This window comes from Sparus aurata, chromosome 17 (genome assembly GCF_900880675.1).
Source record: "Sparus aurata chromosome 17, fSpaAur1.1, whole genome shotgun sequence".
NCBI lineage: Eukaryota > Metazoa > Chordata > Actinopteri > Spariformes > Sparidae > Sparus > Sparus aurata.
In genome coordinates this window covers 33,089,736-33,108,542 of record NC_044203.1, presented here as the reverse complement: position 1 = coordinate 33,108,542, position 18,807 = coordinate 33,089,736, and the positions used below count along the sequence as shown (strand labels likewise).

The following is an 18,807-nucleotide window of genomic DNA, read 5'->3' as shown; positions in this document are numbered from 1 at the left end:
TCCTACACGTGTTGATGGTGTCGTGGACGGCTCATGAGTCACCGGACACAGTGTCTGCCGGGGGGAAATTGATTGTTGTAACACAGCAGTTTTTTTTTTGTTTTACTTGTATTTTTGGTAGCAGTACATCTGAGGAGACATTTTGAAGGTATTTTTATATTTGGGTTGGATGTTTAGTCCACAATATATGTTATGTTTGCTGCCCTGCACCACCAGCACGGACTTCACGGTTATTCTGCATCTTTCTCTAGTTCCGTGTCTCTTTGAGGACATGTTGCGTAATCGTCTGGTCATTTTGTGTCTGCTGTGGTCACTTTGCACCTCCTTGTGCAAAGTCTGTAGCCCCCCCTCCCCGGGGCCTGTGTTTGGTCGGCCCAGTCAGGAATCCATTTATAGATTGTGTGACTGACAAAGTCCCTTCATACTCAGGTTTTCAGGCTTTGTTGTTTAAATACATGTTAAGGCTTGAGCAGAAGTGTAATTCCAGGTCCAGGCGACACAACGTCAGCAGGATGACAGCCTGAAACCTGTAGACGCCTCATCATGAAACACACTCCATTCAAACGCAACAGAAACAAAATATTTTTTTTTTTTTTTTACCCACAGTCGATATAAATAAATCCTTAGTTCAGTAAGATGTGAAAATATTCCAGCTCTGAACGCCTCTCTGACCCCCACCTGCTGTGTTTTCTGGTCCGTGTAGTCATTAGAGGTGGTTAATCGGCCCAATTTCCCGATTCGATTCGATTCCGATTATTGAAGTCTCGATTCGATTTTCAATATTAACGATTATTGATCTTCCATTTAACACCAGTCAGATGCTGAATTATTTTACTTATCTTTTGAGTAGCACCTCACAGCACCTTCAATATTGTATAGTGTAACTGTAATATCAAAATTATTATTTTTTAATTTGTCTTAAATGTAGTGTTTCACTGTTAAAAGAAAGCTGCCAAGCTCTGCAGCCGGACTCATGTTAGAAGCATTGTTGGTGACGAGAACCAGGGCGTGTTTCTCTATTCCCCACTCGTCTGCCATTGCTTTCAGAAACTCACACATATTTGCGCTTGTGTGGCATCATCCATAGCTCTCGTCTGAAGTACGTAGGACATTAGCTTCCATTAACTGCTGACATAATGAGCTGTAACGGTCACATATGAGACTGTAGCTCTGGATGTCCATCGCAGGTTATTGCTACCCTGTGAGCAGAGTTGAGGGACACTTGCACCGAAAGCTTTGTCTCCTTGTAAAGTTTTGGAATCGATTTAAGTGTGAAAAAGCTCCGGGATGGAATAACATATATTGGCTCCAGACTGTGGACCATGTAGCGGAAACCAGTAAGAGGAGGACTCCAGTTTGTATTACTATTTCAAAAAAAAAAAAAAAAATATATATATATATATATTTTTTTTTTTAATCGATTTTTGGAAATTTAATAATTGAATCATAATCGTCAATATTATAATCGCGATTAATCAATAATCAATTTTTTTCACCACCCCTAGTAGTCATAGTCTTGGTCAGAGCTGCTGTAAATCGCCTCTGTCCTGTATCACCTCAGTGATCAGTTCCAGTCCAGTGTCCAGACGTTTTCACTGTCAGGCGGCCAAATCCCCCCCCGTCTCCTCCTGTGATCTGGGGTCCTGGTACAGACAAACTCTTGGGCCACTGGCTCCACGGCTAACTGAGCCATGAGCTAATTAGCGGTAGCTAGCTGCAGCCAAGGATTGCTAGCGATGAGCAGCAGTTAAGCGAGTTGGTTTCTCTGGCGAGATGCAGCCCCCTGTGTGTTTGGAGCCACCTCTGAATACTGGCCATCGTCTACACGTCTATAGATACATTTGTTTTTGTATTGTTTTCAATCACTGCGTATCAAAAGGAAATGAGCAAATGAACACATTCTGTTTTTTTTGTTTTCAGGAATATAAACTCTGCAGGTGTTGATCATCCTAAAAAAATCAGCTTTGCAAAAGTGTTATGAGGAGTGAAATGTGTTCGCCACATTTATTATGGCTCAAGGCTCCACACACGATTAATGTGTTGAGAAAGTAAACATGCATTTGTTTGTTTACAATAAAAACTCTGAGGGGAACATTTAATTGGGACTTTAGGGCAACCAGAAAATCTGAAAAAACATCAGTAAAGCTTGTTAGAAAAACAAAACAAACACAGATACTTGAAGTTTTAGAAAAGATGCAATCAGGGTGAAAAGCCAGAACAGGAGTGCGAATCTTTATATCTCGATCCGTGTCTGGTTGCAGAGTTTTGCAGAAAGGTGGGTCGAAATCTGGTGTGATTGATTCTCTCCATGTCAGAAAATGCTTTTATTTTAGAGATACTTTTCATTTCACTCACTCAGGAGGGCAAAGGTTCACAACAAGTGCTGCAGCTTTTCACACGTCCCGTCTTTCTTTATAAAACTCTTCAATTCGGGCTGTTAACTGAAGCGAAAGCACCCGAGAGATGATCACGCTCAAGTGAAACTGGTTGATTCCTCGCTGCAGCGAGAGCGCGAAAAGACAACATCTTCGCCCTGGCTGGCTCATAAAGTCATTATAACTCCTCCTGTGTGTGTTGGCGTGGTGGCGGGATTAGCACCCAGCAGGCGTGATGATGACAAATGAAGTTGTTTGTGGGGGATTAAGGCGACTTTGAGCTCTCTATGGATTTGAGTGTGATATAATATTTTGTGACACGTTTTTTTTTGCATCAGTTTTGCTTTCCGTGAAAATAAAAAATCACAATAAAGATTATGCGACAAGTCAAGCTAATAATTACCTTTAGAGATTATGCAGATGAAGAGCAGATTGTTTCTGTAATGACATTGTGCGAAATAAAAAAGATCAGCAGTAGCAGCCGCCGCGGACGCCGAGCGTCACCTCGCCATCGAAGCCTGAAGTCCTTTTAGATTCAGATCTGTCCGACTGTCAGCCGCTCGTACAGGACGGACCGAAATATTCTCGGCACAACTTCATTTTCCAGGTGATTCTTCCCGGAAAAGATCTTTTTTTTTTTTTTTTGGTAAATTTCTCCGACCCAACCTTCTGCCACGGCCCAGTTGGGTTGAGAATTAATGACGCCATCCCTTTGGGAGGATGTGGAAGTGACGTGAAGTGTAATGATCTCAATCAGGGCCAGGGGTGAGAGACAGAACTAATCACTGAGCGCGCTCCACTACCATAATGCAGTCAGTCGCCCTAATGACCCCGGCGCTCCTGTCACAGCCATTACTCTCCCCCGTGGTGAAAGGCACATCAAACCGCTGGGGCCCACTCATAATTGGACTAAACTTTGAGCTATGAGAGGACATTACACATGTCCTGTATTAATTTGGGTGCCAGATTTTTACATTGGTAATTATTTGAGGGCAGCTAGGGGGAGAGAGAGAGAGTGAGTGAGCTGACGACGTCCCACCGCCGCCAGATGTGAACGAGTCCGAAACGTGTTGACGCCGTCCGTCCTGTGTCGTTTTATGTTGGTTTCGGGGGTTTCAGATCAGGCTCCAGATGAGAGTGAAGTTTTTGACGTGGTTTTAAAAAATATAGTCTCACCACAAGGTCCATTTGGTAGATATTCTTGTTGTTTAATTATATTTTTAGGAGCAGTTTGAGGACATTTCGACCACAGTTGCCAAGTCCGCTCATATAAGCGACTTTGGGCTTGTTTTTCTGTAAGGTTGCTTATAAATATTGGTAGTAGCGGGTTGCAGGTTTTTTGGGCTTGTTGTTAAAGTGTTCCTCTTCCTGTTATATTGCATGTCATATTGTTTTGAAGTCCTGGAACTAAAACAAAAAAAGATCATAACATATAAAAACAATAGTAAATACAATGATATTTCTGGATTCAGGGCGATATTTGTGTGTGTGCAAAGTGTAATAATCTCTCTTTTCTCTTTTTATTTTTTTCTACCACAAACGGAGAAGTCGCTTGTTTTGGGCTTGTTTTCATAGGCCCGCTTGCTTGTTTCTCTCACGATATCTGGCAACACTGATATCGACCGCGTTCAAAGTTCATTCTCGACCTTTGAAACAGCTGCATGATTGACAAAGTTTGGTGACAGTCGTTTGGATGTTTGATCACCACGTAGAGGAGAATTTGGGAGAAAATTGTAGTAATTCAAGACAAACATTCACTTTAAATCTTAACATGATGATCATTTTGTATTATTGCTTTAAAAAAATCCAGGAACCCAAAGAGATCCTAGGATAAATATGCAGATATCATCTAATCACAAAATATTTGAATTGGTCAAAAATGAGAAACATATTTTTTATGATTTTCTCAAATTTCTAAATTGATTAAAATACTTGTAACAGGCTGCTAGAAATCCTTTAAATGAGACAATCTGAGGAGTTAAAAGAATATTTTTTTTTGTCCACACACAGGTTAAAACCTGATAAGCTGTGATAAGTTCAGTTTTGATAAGGCTATAAACCAAAAAGTTTGACGAGCACTTGTTCAAAATAATGATTTCAAGCACGATGTAACGAAAAACAAACAAAATAAGTCAACTTGATATTTTTATATGTGGATGGAGATTTATTAATTTAATGATTGCATCTGTATTCTTGCATATCTGTCTTATTTTGACTGAATCCATATCGAACAAATGTCCCTAAAATATCAATATTTCAACGTATTTCATTCTTTGCAGTGCTGGTTTCTGTTACACGGTCGGCGTTAGGCCGCTACGCCGACGCACCCTAAAGCGTACTGCAGGCTGCGTCAGTGCAGGGTGACAAAAAGGCCTTTATCCACTCCTGGTTGCTTGAAATCGCTGTTTACTGTTGCAAAAGCCGCAGCTCCACTTGTACAGATCTCAGATAATAGAGCCCAAACCAAAGGGGAGACAACCTCTCCTCGCTTTTGCTCTCTTGTTTGCAGCTATTGTCCTGTTTGTAAGAAAATCAAGTTACACTCTCTCAGATATATCCATCATCGCACCTTTCTGGCTCGCGTTGGAAGCGTGAGGTGAGTCTGCGGGGATCTTGAAGAATCCTTTTGGTCTTGTGCTTACAGCGTCTTGAAGAGACATCAAGAGAGGCTCCATTGATTTTTTTTTTTTTTTTTTTTTCTCTTTTGGCTTCTCCTAAATTTCTGTACAGAGAGCTAGCAGGGGGTCCTCCCTGTACGTGCTGTTTCAATAGTGCCACTCAAAACGGGAGCGGGTCAAAACAGATTGCTTCAGTGGAAAGAGGGGGGGGGGGGGAGGAGAGGAACAAGCCTCAGAAAGTTTACAGCAACTTTTCTCCCACTCTTTTCTTGAGATGTTTCCTGAGCCGAGACAAGTTTGTCAGGAGTTTGCTCTGTTTTTTTTTCACAAAGGCCTTGCCAGCATTTTTCTGCTGACACCGACTTAGAAGTGTAAATTAAAGGAAATCTCAGCGCTGTTCGTCCCCGCGCAGCTCGTCGCCAGAGACTTTAAAATCTGTTCTCCAGGTCCTCGGCAGACTTTGCGACACAGCTGACCTCATACACGTTCAGCAAGTTCATTATTTGTGTTTATTGAATTCCTCTTTCAGACGTGATCACATACAGACAGTCTGATGAACAGCGGCCATTTGTTGAAGGTATCTTTTATTGAATTAAATACATCTCCCCCTAAATTAAAAAAATTCAATGCTAAAATCTTACCGTATGAAAAGACAATAATGTCACATGTGACCTGGAAATGTTCACGTCATTAAGATACGTATGTATGAAATGTACTTTACTTCATCAACGGGACATTACAGAGAGGAGAGGGGGAAATAAGAAAGAGAACCAGAGTCTCGGGTGAGTGCTGAGTTCAGTCAGAGGTCGACTTAAACCCAAACGCACCGACACCATCTGTCTGTTTGGAGCGAATAAACAACCAGGCACAAAACTATTTATTTGCGAGTTCACGCTACACAAATTACAGAAACATATATACAGTTATTATTATACAAATATACATATATGTAAGCAGCAGCAACAAGACGGTGACGATAATGTAGTCGTGTGAACCCCGAGCATCGATGTTACAAACACAGTCCAGCTCTCCGGTTCTGGTGGTTTCTGTGGGAACAACGGTCCCTGATTTGAAGTTGTTTGACCAGCGTGAGTCACTTTTTGTTCGTTTCCTTTACAAAACGACAGGACAATAACCGGGAGCAGCTTTAAACCGAGCTGGATGAACACGATGGGCCACGATCGCCTTGAAGTCCGCTGCTCATAACCTTAAACACGACAGTATTTCTGCCTTGTTTCAGCAGAAAAGAGGGAAAAAAGACAGTTTAAAGAGCAAAAACGTGACGTCATTTGGAGGCGCTACCACAAGAAAAGTTTTATTCGCTTTATATACCGTTAACTAAGTTGGCGCTTTAATACTGGATAACAATCCTGCCTGACTGAGATGGTGTTAATATACCAGTGAAGCGTCTCCGTCAGTCACACCACGCTAACATATGTAACATGAACTGTATCGCCTTGACACCACGAGCTCCAATGAGGCTCCACTTCTTGCCCCAGGCCACAGAGGGAGCCACGGGTGGGAGAGGGGGGGAGGGTGAGAGAGGGTGAGACGAAGGTCGAGAGTGACATATAGATAAAGAGAGAGAGAGTGAGCGGCGGAGGAGGAGGAGGAGGAGGAGGAGGAGGAGAGAGAAAACAACTTGGTTGCCGGGGTGTCGGCAGCATTCTGTACGTTAGCTGGGAGCTGTGATTACTCACAATGTGTGTTTAATTAATTAGCCTGTGTGGAGGCAGCGTGCTGTTCATCAGAGCTTCTGTCAATACCTTCTCCATCCCCGGCTCAAACCCCGCCGCCACCTCCGCCTCCACCTCCACCTCCACAGCTTCTTTCTTTCTTCTTCTGCGGTTGCGCACACAAGGGACGAGCGAGGTGTAACGGCGCCCATCGAGAAGTTGGGAAAATTAGTTTGACGAGGAAGAAGTATTCTCGGATGTAGAGGCAATATTTTAAAGTTAACGGTTCGGTTTCGGTCACGTATCATCATGTTTACAAACTAAAAACAGGAGCGCTGAAGTTTTATTTTTTCCTCATCGCGCTGAAATAGAGGAAGACGACATTCAGAGGTTTGAAGAGATGAGACTCACTTTGCTGCATGTTCTACAAACTAATGTTGACACGATTAAATCAAACTCAACACTGTTTTCCATCACCTGAGTTAAACGACTCCATTCTGTCTTTCAGGACGCCTCCATTGCACATCGGTTCCATGTCATGAGGGAGAAACATCCCGAGAAGTTTAACAGCAGGTGAGTTTGTCTGCAGCACGCCCACTAACGGGTACTACTGATCATAGGATTTCATTTAAACGCCGCTGAAAAGCTGAGACTCTACAAAAACAGTTGTACTCAGATGAATGCGGCTTCACCTCGAGTGAAATGTTTCACTGGCTGTAAAAAATTAGAAATCTACGATTTGGCACAGCTGGAGCCAAAATGTGCTAAAACCGGAACATCTGGAGTTTGAATACGTCTCTAAATGTGTCTCTGCTACACTTTATTAACATTAATCCCGACAGAAGAAGCGCTCACATGTTGTGCTGCGGTTTTCTAGAGGTGTCTGGCTGCGACTGAATCACTACAAGGAGGTTTTTCACACAAATTTTACCCGACAAAATCTGTACCGGCGCTCACATCTCATTTATTTTGGTGCCAGCAGTATACAGTAATCTTTAGTATAACAATTAATGTCCCGATCATTTAGATTTTCTTATGAGGTTAGAAACAACCAGCGAAAACAATCCTGCTTTAAAGGTGTGCTTGTCAGTGGCCGTTGCAACGATGACATCCAGTGTTCCATCTGTACTCATTATTCTACTTGTGTCTTTAGCGGATATTATGCCAATGAGAAACAAAATGACAAATTGACTTCACGGGGGCCAAATTATTATCAGTTATCTACCTGCAGTGTCTAATCACCTGCTCCGACACCTCAACAACACAAGTTTGTGATAAAACATGCAGATTTTAACGGTTCAAGTCGAACATGTGAAGTTTTTAACAACGCCGACACACAGTTGATTTTAAAGCAGACTTCAGATCATATATCTGTTCTGGTTTCGGTCCAGGTGAAGACGACTTTTTCAGAGTAATCTTCAGGGTCTTTTAATGGCAATTAAAGGGACAGTTCACCCCAGAATCCCAAAACATACTTACCTCTTATCTGCTGTTTATCCATTTAGATCGTTGGGGTGTTGGAGTTATCAAATATTGGAGATATCAGCTGTAGAGATGTCAGCCTTCTCTCTGATATGATGGAACTAGGTGGTTCTCGTGCACAAAGCGCCACAAAAATCAATTTTAAAAACTCAACACTGGACGAGAGATTTGTGCTTGTTTCAGCGCAGGATGTAAACATTAATGGCGTCTAGGCCTGCACGTTCAATATCGCGATGAAGTTATAACTTGCGATAAAAAAACAAATATTGAAGTTTGCATATTATTAACTATACAGTTAATGATGGCTATCGTTAGTTTTGAATTGTTGGTGTAGGTCTTTATGGTTGTATTGCAGCTGGTGATGGATGTTGGTTGTGTTTCCTCTAGAAAACTGCTCGGCTTGTTTTACACAGTACCTGTGTTTGTAACACGTCGTCTCTCCTGAGTCTAAAATAAGTCCATATAGCAGAAGTGCTGTTTCTTTTCACCACAAGGTGTTCGTCAACCACATTTTCTTCACTTTTCTCTCCTCCCTCAGCCATCATAACCTGGCAACCACCACCGAACTGATGCCGATTAATTTTGTCAGGGTAGCTAACGGCTAGCTGGGGCTTCATCTGATTGGCCCTTGTATCCAGGGCTCTGTCTCAAGGTGCACGCATGGCACATGTAAACAAAACGACTTTTCTTATTCATCGCGTGTCAGGCAGTCTTTTGCGATGTGTTTATCGCACATGTTCACATCGCGATGACGATGAAAATTTGATTTATCTGGCAGCCCTAATGGCGTCCTTCTCAGCCTCTCGTCTATCAGTAGATGCATGTTTCCTTCTGCACGCTGACACATGAAGAAAATAGTTCCTACTTGGAGGCTGCTCACAAAAATGTCTGTGGATTATCTTCAGAAACGGGGTCATGCAACCGGATCCAGTTTTTGCTTTCTTTGTGTTTGAGAGAGGGCATCTTCATCGTCATCTGCCGAAACCTCCAAAACTCAGCAACTCACGACAACAAAACAACCAAGAACCCACTATTCTAAAACTGTGGAGCTCCCTCTAGTGGTCAGTGGAGGAATCCAGTAAATGTTACACGTCATCCATGAGCAGTTACAACCTGGAACTGTGCTGTCAAGATAGAAAGCAGAGGTAAAATGATAGATTTTAAAACACTACAAGCTCCAAGGCTCCAAACTAGTGATGTTATCCGATAGTCACCGGGAACTATCTGTCGATTATTACCCGTACTGTAGCATCTGTGGAAAGGACCGTTCAGTACTTGTTTTACCTGAGGCCGATGATGATAACTCAGTTCTCACGAGGCCTGTTACAACACACTACATGGAGGTGTCCCATTATTTTCAGGCGCTAGTAAAAACAAGAGGCCACAGTCACAGGAGTTATAGACCCATAACTTAACCCGAGTGCAGAGCAGGAGGAGAAAACTGAAGCTGATGAGGACGAGCACAAGTGCTAGTTACGCTGAACAGAGCCGGCTGAGCTCCTGCATCTTATAAAATCAGTCATAATGTTGTTACCTGGCGAGCCTGATATCATCTGAGGAGTACAAGAAATATGTATTTTTAATTTTGGGTGGAACTGTCTCTTTAATATCCCCTCTTTACATTTTTAAACCAACGACGACGGGAATGAATCTCCTATTTTTATTTTTTTTTAAGAAAGCTGCGGGGAAGTTTTATCACAAACCTGCAGTGTGCTTGCAGAAGCGTCTGTGTTTTCCCCGTCACGACGGCGGACAGCTGTATCCGCCGTGGCGCTCGGCGTGACGGATGGACCGGCTTCATATTTAGCGTGCGTGATTACCTCGAGGAGATGCGTTCACCTTTCGCAAGATGAACAAATGTGGCATCTATGTTTCCATCAATATTTAACGTCTCCAATACGTCTCCACTAGCGCCAGGGAGTAATTGCGGGCCTAATTGAATTTGCTTGGCTAGCTTGACATCATGGATCAGTCAGACTGATGACACGCAGCCTCCTAATAATCCCATTTGTACTCATTATCATATTTTACCCCGGCCTTAGTACAACATTTAGCCAACTATCCTTCTGCTGCTTGTTGCTCGAGCGCGCTTCCAGGAAGTGGAGGTGGTTTTCATGTGAACGCAGGCCTGTCGGGTTAATGGTCACCGACGGTTTACGAGGGAGATGTGCCGCCGTGTTGGCGAAATGCCAACAAGAAGGCAAACAAAAAGGAGGTGTCGGGTTGTTCTCACCGTGTTATTACCCCCGTGACACGTCGTGACGTCGGTCGGCGGTGTCGCGCTCCCGACCGACGCTCCGACCGCATCCCTGTTGTTTTTTTTACTCCTTCTTTAAGGCCTTTTGTGAAAAATGATTGAGATATTTTAAGAAAATTATTCTGTCTGTTATTTGAATTCAATTAATAATTCAGGAGGGGGAATGGGTTTAGGATCTCTCTATTACACACTATCCTTTGCCGATTCAATAATGCATGATTATAGTTTTTCAAGGTAGCATAGATTTTGTTGGATTTGTCCAAAGGGCTCGTGTCCATTGGAAGTATATTGCGACTCATCACGGGAGTCATTTTCCTGCCGCTGGAAGCTCTTTTCTCAGGAACTTGAGCGACAATGGGAGCGACGCGTCGTACGTCTCGGGGAAAAGACTTTATTTCACTCTCATCGCGTCTGCAATAAGTCTGTTTTTGTCTGGAATGAATGAAAGAAATAATGAGAAACCGCTAACAAGCTTTAAGCTCGGGGACGCTCGCTTTTATAAATGAACGTACTGGATGCTTTCTGTTCAATAGACGTGAAGTATTATACAGTATTCGAGCTTTTGGGGTCGTGAGAAGCCTTAAAAACTATAATTGAGTGGTGATAGTGATTATGATGAGACCGCTGCGCACATGTTTGAATCCAGAAAACCTGCAAAATATACACATTTAATCACAGAGAAGCACAAAAAGATTCATTTCCATTAAATTCACATGAAGAAATCCCTCAGTCATGTCGTAAAGAATCAACTGTGAGGTTATCGGATATTTGAAATGTTTTTTATCTTCGCGTTCGGTATCAAACAGTTATACTTCTTCTGTTTCCTGACGTCTTATATAACGAGTCACTCCTGTGCTTGATTTGTCTTATCATAAAGCTGTCAACGCGAAAACGCAAGCATGTCGTTTTTTTACACGTTTCCAAGACAAACTGACGGAATAAGGTTGATTTTCTAAAGTAGTGGGAAGACAATATTACGTAAATTCAACCCTCAGCCTCTTTCACACATTGTTTTTCGGTCTTGTCCTGTAATTTAAACTTATTTAAGGCGGTAGCTCAGCAGAGAAGAACAGAGGTAAACGCCTCGGGGGGAACTTGAGAGTAAATGTGTGTTATTTAAAAAGAAAGATTGAATCTGCGCTGGCTGCAGTTAATATGTGGTACAGTTACATACTGTGGATTCTGTCTGCTGTCCTGAGTGGCTGTTAAAGGAGATTTAGTCAATTATGGGGTTGATGGGAAACACATTCAACAAGAATTTTCCTTTATAGGTATCAGATTGTTCACGATGAAAGAAGCTCAGGATTTAGAGGTATTGACTTATATTTTGTTATTCTTTCCCTTTAGTATTATTTTGTTGTATCTGTTTGGAGCTACTACAAAAACTCTTCTTATTTGATTAGTTTTGTTTGTGTATGTCGCTATTTTTTAACATCTAGGTGATTTAATTTCTGCAATAAGACGTGCTTTTGTCTCAGATCATATCAAGGCACGTTAGTAGTTTGTATTCTTTTAGTAATTATTTGCAGTTTCATTGTAGACGTTGTTGTCCGGGTGATGGAGGAGGCGTTATTATCAATATGTTTCAGTTTTGTCGTACATGTTATGACGTAAGTGAGTTAACAATGAATCGTTCACAAAATATAAAATAGATAAATGGTCAATTTGGGGCACAAAAAGTTTAGATTTTTAATGAAATAATTATACGTTTTAGTTTGTGATGCAGAAATAAATGACTATAGTTAATTTCTGGATAAATAATAACTTTTCCAGACTGGCGTTCAATTCAACAGTAACTGGAAGTGCAATTATTTTATTATATGCTGATGAATTAGATAAAAATGAACACAAATCTGTCTGATTATGCAAACAAAGTGTATAAATCTGCAGAAATGTGGATTAAAACTTGTTCATTCCATTTATTTCTGTTGCTTATTATGTTTTTTGACCTTGGTTTTGCCCTCCAAGGTTTTCAAGGTCAAAACAAATGGAGGAATAAACACGCGAGGTTTCAGCACAACACGGACAAAGAGAGAGAAAAATGTCAGGTGTTGAATCATGAGGTTTTTTAATGTGACAGCAGTAATGGCCCTTCACTTCCCATATGTACCAAATCTATACATTCCGTCAGCGCGTTGACCTTAAAGAATGTGACTATTTAATTAGCTTTAATTACCGACAGAACAACAGCGCGACGCTCTGCCTCATTACCAAACGACTGGATGTTGTCGGTGATTTGCAGGGGTCATACGTTCGCTCCCCCTCCCGTCTCCGTCGCTCCGCTTCTATCCGTCTTCTGTATTTGCACCTTGGGGTGATTACCAGGGTGAAGGTGTGAAGATTTGACACTCGGCAGATAGATTCATTTACTGCCACTGCCGGACCTGGAGGTGATAATGAGGTTGAGGATTAAAAGCAGACAATCAGTCGGCCCGTGACGAGAGGCTGCGCCACCTCCTCCCCCATCGCCACTCCTCCTCGGCCGCCTTGTTAAAATATACTACTCCCCTTTTTCCCCCCCCCCCAGTTTTTCCTTTTTCGCTGATCTCCCATGTAATTACACGCTAATCTCTGACTCTGAGGGGAAAGGATGGGTCGGGGAAGAAACTAGAAAAGAGAGGTGGAGGAGGAGGAAGAGGAACTTTGTGCTGTGTGATTTCACTTTCACTCTCACATAGTGTTTGTTTTTTATTTGCTTCCTGGTCTTCAGATTGGTAGATCTTCTCAGTTTGACGTTCATGACTGAAGCACAGACGACACTGAACATTTCTGCCGATCTCTAAATGTTCTGAGGGAACGTCATGAAAACTATATTAAGACGTCATTCCTTTATTTGCATTTCGATTTCTCCTCCAGAAATCAGGTCCACCATTTCACTTTCTTTCCCACTTCTGATATCTTTGATGCATTTTTGTTCAAATTCAGTGGCAAAAAAAAAACAGGTGATTGTTTTTTTTTAGGGACGTTTTTGTGTGCAGGTCTCGATCAGAGGAAGATTTTCTTCCTGGTTCAAGATGAAATGGAAAGCAAACATTTCTGCTGCACTGAATTATTTGCTTCTTACAATCACATTTTCTTTCATTTAATCTGGGGTGAAGTGGGCGCATAAAATATATCTCTGTTATTTATTCCGTTGAGTTGCATTGATCCCAAATGTTGCCGACAATGTTTTGACACGAAGAAGTCTGTCAGTTTGAGGTTATTTATAAAAGTAACTGTGTGTTTCTGTCGCTGTGACTTCTGGGAGAACATCAGATGATACCTCAGAGAGCGAGGACGGAGCGAACGTGACTTAATGTCACATTAATCCACTTAAATACATCATGATCCCACTCCACATCATCAAACTACGTCTTGAGTTTGTTTTACAGTAAACAAGAGACCACAAGCGGCAAAAAAATCACATACTGTGCATTTAATCTCCGATAATCCAGCATAATTTGATGCCATTCAGCAGCTAGGTGGCGCTACAGCAACATAATGTGTTTAAACAAGAACATCAGTAAATCCCCTGGAAACGCTCAGATACTGTTTTTTTCAAATATCTGAGGCCTGACGTTCCTTCTTGCTCTCTGTAATATCTGCACATGTGGAAAGATGGACGCCAAATGTTCCTCGTTCTTTCCCCCTGGTTCCTCTCCACTGTCAATAAACCAAGAAAAGAATAGTTGAGATCTGACTGTGGTTACGGGGAATCAAGCTGCGATTAAGTTATGGCTGCGATTAAGCAAATAAAAAACGCAAGGTTAGGAAAGGACGGGTCAGTCTGTAGTTTTCAGATTCGCTCGTTTGGATCGCTGGTGATGTGGTAAAAAACTAATCTTCATTCTTACTTTATTTACTTAATTCCTTCATTTGTCTGGATTAACAATTACAGACTATAATATGAAATTAAACCCTCTTAGTCATCAGGTATGACGCACCAGAAGTGTGTGGTGATGTTTGTATCTGCAGAGACTCCGCCGTCCGCCTGGTTTCTCTTATTTTCTGTTTTAAGAACGTATCTGGCCGTCATTTAGTTATTTAAGACAATAACTGTAAACATATGCGAAGACGTTTCAGACTTCTGTCGCTAGCTTAAAGTACAGGCGTAATAAAGCATCAATAACATTTACACTATTTCACTCTCAGGATCCAGTTTTGTGGCATTTTTCCACGTTGCCCAGATCATATTTTTAAAAACTTGACCTCCATGCAGTTGTTATTTTATTTAATTTTTTGGGTTTTTTTTTTTTGCGCAGTCAGACAACATGAGATCTGTGAGGGGAAACATCTGATTCGGGACCTTTGAAACTGCAGCGCGAAAGCCGCGGTGGCTTCACCTGCCATGTTTGTTTATCCCGTGGCATCAATGATGGCGCCTTGATGCTCCCATGATATTTGCTCTGCATACCCAGATCTATTTTTGGTCCTGAGACATCTAACACCGTCAGCGCGCTCCTCCAGAGCCGCTCTGCCCCCGTGCGCCCACAGGCTCTCGCTGTGCTGTGTAACCATCCCGAGTTAACCTTTCCTGAAGGCGCAGGGAAGCCCGGGCATGGCGCACTCTTTAGCATAATGAGTATGTTCATCAAAGCGCCGCGATGTGCTGGATGGGGCCGCCGGATTCACCGAACACACGCGCCCATCAACACACCCGTGCTGATGTGTGTGTGTGCGCACGCGTGTGTGTCCCCGCTGAGCTGGGAATAGGGCCACAGGTGATGGCGCTCTAATTTACACACACTCATTTACACACACACACACACGCACACACATGCACGGTGGACCTCAGCAGCGGCCGCCCTCGGACCTCATTTGAGGATGAAATCGTTTATGTGACCAAAGTGTCATCTATAATTAATGACCACTTGTGTGTAATTTAGAGGGATCTCACCTGTGGCCCTGTCCCCAGCTCAGTGGGAGCACACACACACACACACACACACACACACACACACACACAGAGAGAGAACACAAACGCATAACTCAAGTGTTATTGTGTCATTAAATTGCAGATTAATATTATTTTTTGGTCATCATCTGCTTTTTGTTTATTTTGGTTTCCTGCATTAACCCCGCTGTCTTTATACTGGAAATTGTTTGCATGAAGCCAATCACATTTTTAACTATAAGACTTGCATAAAAGACTTGACAAAAATGAAAATTCAGGCGTTATCTGCTCATCCCCAAGTTGATGGAAAGTCTGGAGATGTTTCGTAATTCACAAAACATTTCTGGAGGTTAAAGCAGCAAAACAACATTGCAACCTCCTGCTAAACAACTGAAGTAGATGGGGAATATTAAAACGTAAAAAAAAACAGCTGAGAATAAACGTAGATGACTCCATACACCCTTATTTGGGTTGCAGTTTTTTCACTAAAGCTGTGCAGCTGAAAGTGTCTGAAGTGGCTGCATGAGCTTGACCTCGTGTTGAGGGTTTAGATATCGTCTTTTCAGATCAATTAGGGATCTCTGGGCTTCTGTAGACTTGGATTATGCTGAATGCTGGATGGATTTTTCTTGATATTTTTACGTTTTAAAACGAGTGCCCAGCTACATCAGTTGGGTGAATCACTCCTTAAAGGCTTTAGTTCAGGCGGCACATTGAGAGAGATGCTCTGTACATACAAAAAAAAAGACGTTCAGTGGAGCTAGAAGTATTCAATCTAGTCCTGAACATTCACGTCAACATTTTTACCACCTCAGAGCTTCTCAGAACTTTAACTTTTAACTGCTGGACAGACTCTTACAGAAATATAACTCTCTTGCGTTGCACCTCGGCCACCAAACAAACATCCACAGCAGATAAATCATGGATTAGCCTAAAAGCTAATTAGCTGAAGCACATTAAATAGCTTAAAAAGTCGCCGGCAAATGTCTGGATTGCTCAGGTTTGATGCTGTGATGTCGTCGTCGTCCTTCAACACCAGTGATGACACCAACGTCCTCGGCTTGTCAGCTGACGGTGCAGATTTGTTAACATTGATTGCCTGAAAGAAATAGATATTAACAGTGAACATAAATATTATTTGTCAGCCAGACGTCACACATCCTGAAACAGCTATGATGGTTTTGGTTTTTAGCTGAGCAGTTTCCTGTTTTATTTTGGAGGTTTCATCCTCATGTGTCATGTTCTGTTTTCCTGCCTCTTCTTTTTTTTGATTGCCTTTATCAGTTTCACCTGTTCCTCATTAGTCTTTACTCCACTTTAAGTCTGTGTCTTTGTCATTCTGTTTTAGTCCTTTTGTCACTTCTGCGCTTTCAATCATCACTTTGTCTCTGTTTTCTCCTCGTGTTTGCTGTCTGTGTTTCTAGTTTATCCTTAGTTTAGTTTTCTGCTCTTTGATTCTTGCTCGAGTCTTTCTTTTTTTGTTTGAATCTCGTTCATTTCAGCCCGTCTAAACGTCCATAATTGAAAGCTACTGTTTTTTGTTTTTTTTAGCGAGCTCTCAAAAAGCTAATTGAGAATGATGATTGACTTGATTACACTAAAAACTGAAATCAAACTTGTACCTGTTGATGTGTTGCCCGAGGTGTCAGACGTTAGATGATAAACACCTGAAGTCTCATAAACAATATTACTTTTTTTAATTAACAAAATTGCTTTGTTGCGTTCATGTTTGCTCCCAGAAGTGAATGGTTCTGTGAGGAACAGTGTCACAAATGAGACCACGCGCTTCATTTCTACATGACTTACCGTAGCTGTTAATCACCGACACTTTAACGACACAGTCAGTGGAAGGTAATCCAACACGGTGCTCCTGCAGTGAACACACGAGGTGAGTTCAACCACTGTGTTTGAGTTGAAATGTAAAAAACCGGAGCACCAGAAACGTTTGCCGCAGTGTTTGTGTTTCGCAGGATATCTGAATACGTGTTTGCGGCTCATTTATGATCGATGTGGTGAGAGATAATTTATGCCTGTGCTTTACTCTTTTAATTACTGCGCGCAGCACGCCGCCTCGTTGTCGTTTTGCATCTTGAGTCTTTGTGTCGACTAGAGTGGCCTCGACAATGAGTGGATATGGTTGGAAACGTAAGACAATAGCTGTATCTGAAGAGATCATGTCCATCGGTCGCAGTCATGTTGGACATTGGCACGCTCTTTACGACAACAGTGAAACGCCTCCAGCTGCGGTGGCACAGTGGGATTACATTGTGACGTCATTCATAGGTTTCTGAAGAGACGTTTGTGAAGCTTTGTGTGAGCAGGATGACGTTACTGAAACCAAACTGGAGGCTACAAAGCCGGCTAAGGTGCACGTTAGCTGTGTTAGCCCTCCATTAATTGCTCATTCTGTATCATTTGTGTTTATTCGAGTTACTTGCAGGAGCTGGATGGTTTTCTTTACTTTAGTTATAAGCTAATAAACAAACGTGACTATGTGACTGCAGCTCTCACTGGAGAGTCCAGTTCTTGCTGTTATGCTCCAAAGTCTTTCTTTTTGATTTCATCATCTTTGCACATAAATTAAAGGGACAGTGTGTAATCTATCAAGTATTTAGCGCCATCTAGCTGTGAGGTTCTACATTGCAACACTCCTTTGCTCACCCCTCCCGTTCTGAAGATGTTGGAGACGTTCCGGAAGCTACGGTGGCCCTGACGGACAAGAAACTCATTTTCAAAATATGGACTCTTTCCCAACAGCGTCGAGTATTTCTACTGATTCAAGTACTGAGGTAAAGATGTAGTTAGTTATTGTTATTGTTCGTGACGAGTGCTTTCGCTGAGCTCCCTCTCAATTCCGCAGTCAAGCTAGCTCTGAGCAAAAACGCGCTTAGCCTTACTACGTAGTACCACGTAGTGCTTTGTGTCCCTCTTGGCAGTCCATAGTTTTTTTAAAACCGGAAAGACATGGCGGCCTCCATAGAGCTTGCCCGTGCTATGTACTGTATATTCAGATAGGTAATTCTTCACTCAGGAGGATAAGTCAGATTGTTGGCAGAGGTAATTGTACACCAATGAGGACTTACTTATGAACGAAGACGTTGATTTGAATGAATAAATTACTTAAATTGTTACACACTGTCCCTTTAACAAAAAAACTTGTCCAACATGCACCTCCGTGGCTCATTCCTGCAAACAGGTTAAGAAGCAAGAGTGAAGATCAAACCCCCTTCTGACATTAAATGGCTCCCAATCAGAGCAGAATCTGGCGACTGGGTTTTGATTCTTCCAGAACCTTCAGGCTCCGCCCACAGGTCTCCCCTCCAGAGCTCCACAGTAGCAGCTGTCAGCCGGCCTTCATCTGTTCTTCCCGATATGTTAGTACGATTAACTGCACAGCAAGCAATTTTATTTAATTCTCCAGACGGGACGGACAACAAAACATGGCTGAGAGCTGACGGCTGAATGACACACTTTTAATTATCTGTAACTTGAAGCCTTAATATAATTTAAATTAGTTGAAATTCAC

At 42.1% G+C, this 18,807-nt stretch overlaps 1 protein-coding gene across 1 annotated transcript in view; it reads left to right on the top strand.

The window, feature by feature from the left end:
- dgkb (diacylglycerol kinase, beta) overlaps positions 1 to 18,807 on the top strand; it is an 85,188-nt gene that overhangs the window by 43,656 nt on the left and 22,725 nt on the right. The window contains exon 20 of the mRNA XM_030393201.1: positions 7,178 to 7,242. Within this exon, the coding sequence (XP_030249061.1) occupies positions 7,178 to 7,242 (65 nt within the window). The remainder of the gene's footprint in view (positions 1 to 7,177; positions 7,243 to 18,807) is intronic.